Raw genomic sequence first — 10,433 nt, forward strand, 5'->3', positions numbered from 1 at the left:
CAGTACTAAACAAGCTGCATGATACTATTTAGTCTCCCTGAACTTTTCTTCAGCTGCAAAATGAAGGAGCAAGACAAAATTCACTTAAATTCTCTTTCATTTCAACTAACTATATGAATGTCAAGTTAGATACCTCCAACTTAAGTCAACTGAAATAAAATTTTTTACAAGTTTTTTTTTCATTTTTGCACAATGTATGTTATGCATTTTCATTTTGGTTATATATTCCCCATACAATTCCCACCCCCCCCCTTATTCTGACCCTAATCTCTCTCCTCTCCCCCCCTCCCCCTTCCCCCCCGCCCCCCACGTCTCTGGTCTATAGTTGCTTGTTGATTTTTATTTTTACTTTATTACAATTAGTCTTTTTCCTGGTCCCTTATTTAGGTTTTCTAAATTCCTGCTATGAGTGAGACCATCCGGTATTTTTCTTTTTCTTTCTGGCTTAGGAAATAAAATTCTTAATTAACTCTCCTCTACATGCCTTCCCATCTCTTGCCTGTACTTTTATCAGATTCATAGTTCACCTTTCTGCACCCATCCTTGCCCTCTTTTAGCCTATTTTCTGCAGAGCCCTAGGGATATTTGAGACATAAGCAAGAAAACATAACTTTCCTGCTTAAAATTCTCCCTTGTTTTCTTAAATGACATTCAAACTCCTTTACTCTTTTAAACTGCTCTCTCCCTTTAGGTTTCAGCTGCATTGCCTTTTTTTCTTTTCCTGCTAACTCACCAAACTCATGTCTGCTTTTGGCCTTAGAACTTGCTATTCTCTATGTGTGGGATGTCCCCCAGATGTCAACATGACTTGCTCATTCTTGACATTTAGATCTCAGCTTTGTTTTATCTCAGAGTGTTATCATACCATCCTGATTTTTCCCTAAGATTTACCACTTTCTCAAAGTAGCTTGCTTGCCCTATTCATTCATTCATTCATTCATTCATTCATTCATTCATTCATTCATTCCTTTCCCCCACAGTAGAAATTAAACATCCTCAGAGGTAGGCCCTATTTCCTAGTGCAGTGTCTAGTACATACTAAATATATAAGGAAAAAAACTTGACTGACGATGTGAAGAATTAAATATTAACCCATATTTAATGAGATATGAAAGGTTACATTAATTACATGAGCCAAGTATGTGTGTATGTGTTAATATGAACGCTTGTTGGTTTTCTCTCATTTAATCCTTCGTACGGAATAAACATTACCAAGTGTATATGCTTGTGACAGAAATCTAATTGCAAATAAAACGAAAGTGGTAATATATACAGATTGCCCCACCCCGACCCCCAGGATTGTCGAATTTACCATCATCTCCCTCTCCTCTTCTACATTACCACTTTAGAGAAATTTTATCCTCTCTGTGCAAAAGGATTTCCTTCTCTCTGATCTTTCCCCTATGGCTTCTAATCTCCAATAACCGATTGTTCAGACTGCAGCCAGAAGCTTTTCAGTCGCTATTATACCCATGCTCAAAAACCTACGGAGTTTGTCATTGTTCTCAGTATAAAGACCAGAGACTCTGCCCTGGTCCACCACCTCAGGTCACGCCAGGCCACACTCCCTCCCTCCGTTCCGTTTCCCGCCGGCCACCTGAGTAGCCTCAACACCCAGCTTCCAACTCTTCTACCCGGCGCCCTTGTCGCCAACTTCTTCAGGCTCTCAGGAGACTGTCTCCTCCTCAAGGACCTTCTCCCTGATTAGGCCCGCCTCACGCCCCATCAACACCCCCACATTACCAAGCACCTGTCTTGAGCGCTCTGGTTTTATAAATACATACCCCGCAAAATGACAACTTTACTTAAACAGACACTAACGCTCGCTGTTTGCGGAAGAAACGCCCTAATTAGCCGCCCAATTACTCCTCGCCCCTCCCTAAGGCCCGCGGCGCAGCTATTACGCACTAAGTAGGCGCCGCCATGTGAGACATTCCTGGGCGCCTGCGCGACGGAGCACGCATGCGCAGAGCGGCGAACCCGCTGACAGATTCGCGGCGGCGGCGGCAGCTGCGGCGGCCCCGGCCCCGGACTGCGGGGAATGGAAGTCCTAGGTCTCTGACTGAGCACCGCCCCCGCCTCCCTGCCCCGACATGGCTCAGGAGAAGATGGAGCTAGACCTGGAGCTGCCTCCGGGTACGGGCGGGAACCCGGTGGAGGGCGGCGGCGGTGGCGGGGGCCTCAGGAGGTCTAACAGCGCCCCCCTGATCCACGGCCTCAGTGACACTTCGCCGGTGTTCCAGGCCGAGGCGCCCAGCGCCAGGCGGAACAGCACGACGTTCCCGAGCCGCCCCGGCCTGCTGCTGCCGGCCTCCCCGGTCCGCATGCACAGCAGCCGCCTGCACCAGATCAAGCAGGAGGAGGGCATGGACTTGATCAACCGCGAGACGGTCCACGAGCGCGAGGTGCAGACCGCAATGCAGATAAGCCACTCCTGGGAGGAAAGTTTCAGCCTGAGTGACAACGACGTGGAGAAATCCGCCTCCCCGAAGCGCATCGACTTCACCCCGGTGTCACCGGCCCCCTCACCCACCCGGGGCATTGGGAAGCAGTGTTTTTCACCATCCTTGCAAAGTTTTGTGAGTAGCAACGGATTGCCTCCAAGTCCCATTCCCAGCCCCACCACCCGGTTTACTACGAGGAGAAGCCAGAGTCCCATCAATTGCATTAGACCAAGTGTTCTTGGACCATTGAAAAGAAAATGTGAAATGGAAACTGAGTATCAGCCAAAGAGATTTTTCCAGGGCATCACCAACATGCTTTCTTCTGACGTTGCACAGCTGTCAGATCCTGGTGTGTGTGTGTCTTCAGATACCCTGGATGGAAACAGCAGCAGCGCGGGATCTTCTTGTAACTCACCAGCGAAAGTCAGCACTACCACCGACTCTCCTGTGTCGCCTGCCCAAGCGACTTCTCCTTTTATTCCAGTAGATGAACTTTCATCTAAGTGATGCACCCACCCATCCTGAGACTTGGTTTTTTGTTCGTTCATTCGTTGGTTTCTTTTCTTTTTCTTTTTTTTTTTTTTTTGCAATGGAAAAAAAAAATCAAGTTGGGAGTAAGCACTGTACTTTGTCAATTAATTTGAGGCTATTTCCTATTGGACTCTATTTTCGTTTTTTGGAATTTCCGGAATTGTTATTCTAGAGAACTTTTATGTCAGATTTCTGCGGATGCCCTTGAATTCAATGTAATATTTTCAGACATTTTCCCAATAAGTGTGTTGAAGCATACATCTCTTACGCTGCTAATATGTCTAAATACATATGTTATCCCTTGATTTTTTTAAATAATTGAGAGCTCTATTTATTTATGGGATTATTAAGTTCTGATGAAAATACAAATGTTGAATTACTCAGCATAGTAAACTGATGTTTTAAAATTCCATCCTTCATGCCCACACTAATTTTTAATGTTGTTATCAGTGATTGCTAATTTCTATTTGATGAAGAACAATAACCTATCTATTTCCAGCTATTTTAAAAATATGTTAGTTATAACATATCAATCCAGTGGTTGTCTATTTTACCCAGGAATCCTTGGATATTTAACTTTCTGGGTACAGAAGTGGAGGTGGGTGGAATGATAAAAGAACAAAATAAAGTTTGCAACAAATCTTTTAAAATTAAATACACAAAAGTAAATGTATTTAAGAAACACTTTCTAATGAAATTTTAACAATAATTCTAAGACATAAAAATATACTGTATAGAAAATGAAAATTTTCTTTTTCTTTTTAACCAGAAGGTGCATTCTGTTGCATATAATCCTAAAGTGAAATGGGACAGTGCCTTGCCTTCTTATCCTGCTGTATATGTTGAAGCCAGGTTCTTTGTATCACTGCAAAGTTAAAAGTTTTCAAATGTAGAAAATGTATGGGAAGTCCTGTTGAACTTCATCAGAGCTCCCAGGTCGAGCAAATGCTCTCAATCATTGGTATGCTTTAAAATATCCGATAGTGCCTCAGTGAAAAATCTTTGCCGGCGAGGAGCTAGGGAAACTTTTGGCTGCCTTTCTGTTCTGCCCATCTGTTACCTTCCTAGTTTTCCCTGACTCAGGAAGGAAGCAGCTGTTTCCTTGCCAACAGGTCCTTCCTCTTTACCTCCCAGCAAAGTAGAGCATTTACCTCCCAGTCAGTTAGGCAAAGGTACACTGTGACTCAGATTTCTCACAGTGAGCAACAAGAGGACTGGTAATTGTTTCAGGTGCCTCTGTGGTTAAAGCTGCAGCTGAAGTTGACTGCCTTGAGGAGGATGTCAGTTAATTAAGGGTCAATGTCTTATAAGAGAAAATCAGTGGAGAGTCAGTAAATCATTTGACTTAGTAAATCATTTGACTTAGGTTTTGTTAAAAGTAGAATATGAAATGTTCTTTTCTCTGTCTCTTAAAATCCAGGCAAAATATGAAACTAATAAGAAATGTTTTTATGTTGTGTTTACTATACCTCCTATATCTTTCTTAATCAGATAGATATAAGTAGACAGACAAAGGTAGACAAAGGACAAGGGGAAAAAATGAAAAGACTAAAAGAGAGAATAAGATAAAAGCTCTGGCTTACTTTTTTCAAGTTATTGCCTACAGAGATTAACAACTATGTGGAATTTCTACAACAATGGGAATAAATGGAACTGGTCAACTTTTGACAGTTGCTTCAAGAATTCAGTGAAATTACATCCAGGGTAAGACAACCACAGGTTTAAATTCCCTATTCTGGATAATAGTGTTCATGTGCTCCAGTTCTCACCTTGCTCCTCAAATTCAATCCTATAGGTCCAGCTTCCTCACCTTGACCTACTTCCAGAGGTCTTTAACCTGATCATCTTCAAAACAAAATGTATTATTTTCTCATTTAACCTACATTCTTGAATTACCTAAGTTGATATCTAATTTCCTATACTGAAAATCATGGGAAGCATCTTTGACTTTCCCTTTCCCCTACCTGTCACATTCAGCTTAATAACCAAGTCCTATCTACTTCTGAAATGAATCTTAAGCCTGCCCCCTGATCTATTGCCTCAGATTTAGCTTAAGTTTCTAAGTGATCGCCCAGTCTATTTTCTTACCTCATTTTTGGTCTTCACACTGCCTCTAAAGTGATCTTTCTAAAATATAAACTTGATTTCTCCTGTTTGAAAACTATATGCTTCCCCATTCCTACCTGGCATATGATAAGATCCTTTGCGAACCGGCTGTATTCTAAAACACTATCCACTAATCATGTCTCAGTACACATCCTTCCTTCTTAACCTGTAAGCACTAGACTAGATTCTCTAAATATTTTTAACCTTTAGATAGATGGTTTCCTTCTCCCTAAAAATACCAATTCCTTTGCAGCCAGGCAAATACTGAATGAATTTAACTATGAAATAATGTGTCCCTGCTAATTATAAAAATAATTAAACAATATAGATACCTATATAGTAAAAAATTTTACTATGTGCAATTTCTCTTCCCATAAGTGATTTCTGTTAATTGGTATAAAGTATACATGCTTTGCACTTCCCTCTATATCTGTGTATAAGCTCAGGAAACCAACATGTCATTGACATTTCCTTTCTTTCACTCTATCTAATCATCACCAAGTCTTACTGATTTTATCTTCCAGAATTTTCTCATTTTTACCTCTGCTGCAACCCTGATCTAGGCTACCGTCACTTCCCTCTTAAGCTTCTAAAGCAGCCTCCTAATTCCCATTTATTTCCACCTTATATTCATTCTGGTCAACTACCCATTCATTCTTTGTGTAGCAACTACAGTAATCCTGTTAAATCTGCAGATCTCATCCTTCATCTCTCAGTTCAAAGATTTTGATTTACTTCCTATTCTCAGTGTGTATCAGAATGTGTTAATTCTGGCGAGGAGGCCTTATGAGATTGGGCCCTTGCCTTTCCCTTCCCTTGTTTTCTGTGCCCCACCCTCACTGGCTTGCTTCCTTCTTGTTAAATCCCTGTTCTTTCCTATTCTAGCTCCTTTTACTTGATCCTTTTTCTTGAAGGTGTAGAGAGACCTTTATCTGTAAGCTTATTTTTCTGTATAGGTGGTAAGTTTTCAGTCAGATGAAGCTGTATGCATTTATATAGATAATATGCATTATATGTTTCATAACTTAAATTGTTACTCCGTAGGATGTAAGGACTTAGATCATGTAAGAATTATCCTCCAAAAAACATTTTTAAGGTATTAGTAGTGCTAATCTATAAATTTTTTAGAAATCTCAAAAAAAAGCACATATTAGCAATTAGTTAAAGTAGTTTGTCATATGTAACAAACCTCTGTAATTTATTTTATTATGTTTGTTTGAAACAATGGACATGGAGAAAAATATTACTGGTCACCAGATTTCATGGCTGCTGTTTATCAGAACCTTTGAACATACTTACAGGGTTGATTATAATCAAGAATAACCTCTATCAGGATATTAGGTTGCCTTAAGTGATTCACATTTATGCATTTAGTGGGTTACATAGGAGTAAGAGACCATTCATATATTTGGCAGTAAAATAGGACATGGTCAAGGCTTATCAGGGAAACAGGACTGAGAAGTTTTTTCTTATGAACATGTTCATAAATGAATGGAAAAAGTTTGAGGATCTAAGAGAGAGGTGGAGATGGGAGAAACAGTTGCCAGAATAACAAAGAGATATGTTAACCTACATTTCCTGGGTAATATCAGAAAAAAGAAGAAAGAGGTGGCCTTGGGAAATAGATCTGGAAACATTTCTTTCAAAACAGGAAGGAGAGTGAGAAGACTAGACAAAGATATCAGTAAATGATGGCTTGATTTTCTGTTGGAGAAGTTTATAAAAATGAAGGGAGGTATATGAAAAATAGGAAAAAAATTGTATTGAAGAAATTGCTTATATTTTCTAATTATTGAGGAGTCTAGGATAATTGAGGGTGGGGCAGGAGTAGATCTGGAAGCTTGAGTAAAGTAAAGGTTCTGTAAAGGATCTATGAAGAAGTGATTAAGAGTGAGTAGAAAGTTTATGGAGCCACTTTGGGTGTCAGGTGGCAGTTGTATGGCAGGCGTAAAAGAAGCAGATTGGACTAACCAAGTTAGGGAAATGGTTAAGTAGGTATTGGGTAAAGTCCTGAAGCAATTAAGGAGGCTTCTGAAAGTGTAATTGATGGGTTGAATAAGGCTTTAAAGATGGTGAATGAGGTCAGCAATGAGTGATGGAATAGACCATTTATTTCAAGGTCTTGCCATTCCAATCAGCCATGACAAAGTATACAGAGAATCTATATCTCTGTAGAACTTTTTTGCAGTTTTGCCCATTGTTTTCCATGGCTGTTCTTTTGTTTGTTTGCTTGTTAGATTTTTTACTTAGAGAATCCAACCTTGAATTACACTGACTTGATAAAAAATCTGAGTCAGATTGTTCATTGTAGCCAAGATAAAGTTCTTTGTGCTTTCTCTAATTTACCATCCAAGTAAAAAAATTTCTTAAAAGCTGAAATGACCTTTATATGAAAAGTAATATATAAAGTATTTGTGTGTCAGGTGCTGCTTTAGGTGCTAACCTAATGTGTCATTTCATTTTATCTTCATTACTGTTGTCTAAGGTAAGTGCTATTATTTTATCCTCACTTTATAAATAAGGACAGGGACACACAGAGAGGTTAAGGAACATCCTCAGGTTCCCAGAGCTGGGAAGGAGGCAGCATATTGTTGTGGTTAAGAACACAGACTGTGGAGCCGGGTGGCTGTGGTAAGGATTATTATTTTTTTTTTTTTTCAGATTTTTAAAAAAGCCTTTATTAGCCAGCCAGGGACTGTCCATTCGTAGGGAGCAGCCCTGAGCAGGGGGTGATAAGGGTTTTTATTTTTTTTTTAAATTTTATTGTTATATTCCCCATACAATTGCAGCCCCCCCATTCTGACCCCAATCCCTCCCCTCCCGCCCCCGCCCCCCTAAAAGTGTCTCTGGTTCATAGTTTTTTGTTGATTTTTATTTTCACTTTCTTATAGTTATTCCTTTTCCTGGTCCCTTATTTAAGTTTTCTAGATTCCTGCTATGAGTGAGACCATCCGGTATTTTTCTTTTTCTTTTTGGCTTATTTCGCTGAGCATGATCCCTTCCAGCGCCATCCATGTTGCTGCAAATTGCATGTGTTTATCTTTTTTGAATGCTGAGTAATATTCCATGGTATATATGGACCACATCTTCTTGATCCAGTCATCTATTTTTGGGCATTTGGGTTGTTTCCAAAGCTTAGCTATTGTTAACAGTGCTGCTATAAACATAGGGGTGCAGGTGTTCTTTGGAATTGATGTTTCTGTGTCCTTTGGGTAAATACCTAGGAGTGGAATTGCTGGATCATATGGAAGCTCTATGTTTAGTAGGTCCAGAAATCTCCACACAGCTCTCCACAGTGGTTGGACCAGTTTGCACTCCCAGCCTGTGGTAAGGATTAAATGGGTCCTGCATGTACAGTTCTTACAGCAGTGCTTGGTAATTTCTGTAAAATGGTTAACCATCATATTATTATGATGGTGGTGGTTGTCATCGTCAACTAGCATGTACAGGCTGAGAAATCTTTTCTTTGTTATCCTTGACTGACGATACTCACACTTTCACACCCAGTAACTTAATACTCTCCACCTTTCAAGTCAGCCTGTCCTTTTATAAGCTGGATGTTTTCAGTGTTAAGAGTCTTTCTTACACAGCGCAGACTTTTCCCTCTGTAATATCCACCGTTTAATTCAAGTCCATCTCTCTAGAAAATGCACAACAAACTTTATCTCTCTTTTTTTAGACGATAAACCCTTCACAAATCAAACATTGATTCCTATGTGATTACTTCATCTTGCTTTTGAATTTGAAAGATCTTGAGCAATCTTCTTCACTCTCATGCCTCTGTGAAACAGGGCCTTCATTGCTTGGCAGCTGAGATTTTCACAAGATTGTGATCCCTTCAGTTGTGTTTGCCTTCCCCAGGAGGAAAGGAAGAGATGGCCTAATACCATGGGCCATTACCTGTGCCCTTAAGAATTAGCTCTCGTGTTCCTTGAGTCTAGTCACTCAGTGCTTTGCATGTCTGAACTCCCTTAATCCTCATGACAACCCTGTGAGACAGGGATGCTATGATTGTCCCCACTTAACAGATGAGAAAAATACATTTCATCAAGAGATGAAAAAATATCTCAAGTTCCTATTTTCTATTTTTTTTTTGCATTTGAATTTAGGTCCTTTTTATATTTTCCTTATGAACAGACTTTTTTCCTACTTAAGATCAGGTCTTTTTTTCAGCTTGCTTGTGCTGCCACTTCTGTTTTGAATGAAATGACATGTTTAAGATGATGACTTTGGACAAGATCTTATTAGTAGAAGCTATTGGGAAGGTTTATTACTTTTCTTTCATAATAGGTAAAAATTGAGAGTGGTATAAAGCTAAATCTTGGTTTCCATATTTTTAAACTGATTTGCTACTTGAAATAAGAAATCCCTAAGCACATTTTATATTATTTTCTTTTAAAATTGCTTTGCTGTATTTCAGTTATCCTTGGTTGTCCTTAGATTATCACTCCTAGGGAAACAAAAGCAAGAATGATTTTGACTTCCCTCTTGCTCCCCACCACCCCAAACCCTGTAAGTTAAAAATACATCGTTTTTAGAGAAAAAGTAATAGCAGGATTTAAAGAATATTACCTAAATAATAACAAGCTTACCCTCTCTCAGCATTAGAAGCTCTCCGCAGAGGGTGGAGATTTAAATTCAGAACAACTGAGCAATATCTGAGAAACTATTATTTCTTTAACTTGATTTCATTAAAAGTTCCTTCAGTGACTGAAAGGAGCTAAAAAGGAAAACTCCCCTGTGAACATATTTTAGAGCTGGTGCTTAGACTTCTGGTTTTTCCCAAAGATTTACCACCAAGTCCCTGCATTTTGAAACAAACTTTGAAAAGCCCCAATTTGTTCCAAAGAGTTAGTATCATTTTTAGAAGTTCAATAAATATTTAGAAATCACTTTAAAAGTGACTTTTCATTCTTTATGATCCTTGTTTGTGAAAATAATTTTTAAGGTAGGTAGTTAACATCAAATACTCAAGGCTTATGCATGTAAAACTTGCACATTCATGCGTGCATGCACACACACACACAGCGACACACGCTCAAAACTCAAACTTACTTTATAACAGCCTTGTGCTGTGCGTTTAGAGTCATTTCACTCTCGGATTTCAGATTTCTTCTCACTTTCCCCTCCTTGGTGTTTTTAGATAGGTTGCTCTTTGTAAATGATGCACACTCACACTTGCACACACACATACATTTACATACATTTGGAAAGAGTGTTTGTGCATTTATGTTGTACCAAATTTCTAAATTCCACGTACTGTCCCAAAAGAGAGAGAGGTATTTAAAACTCATACCTAGTATTTCCTTGTGCTTGATATATATCTTTTCCTTTTAAGAGAATAGAAATAAG

General features: G+C 39.3%; 1 protein-coding gene across 1 annotated transcript; it reads left to right on the top strand.

The window, feature by feature from the left end:
* Positions 1-1,962: 1,962 nt before the first annotated feature.
* On the top strand, positions 1,963-2,951 carry PABIR1 (PP2A Aalpha (PPP2R1A) and B55A (PPP2R2A) interacting phosphatase regulator 1; the record flags this gene model as incomplete). The annotated part of the gene is made up of 1 exon (XM_084237494.1): positions 1,963-2,951. The coding sequence occupies exon 1, from the start codon at positions 2,094-2,096 to the stop codon at positions 2,949-2,951; it is 858 nt and encodes a 285-aa protein (XP_084093620.1). The 5' UTR covers positions 1,963-2,093.
* Positions 2,952-10,433: the final 7,482 nt, after the last annotated feature.

The sequence above is a fragment of the Talpa europaea genome, assembly GCF_964194135.1.
Source record: "Talpa europaea genome assembly, chromosome: 7".
NCBI lineage: Eukaryota > Metazoa > Chordata > Mammalia > Eulipotyphla > Talpidae > Talpa > Talpa europaea.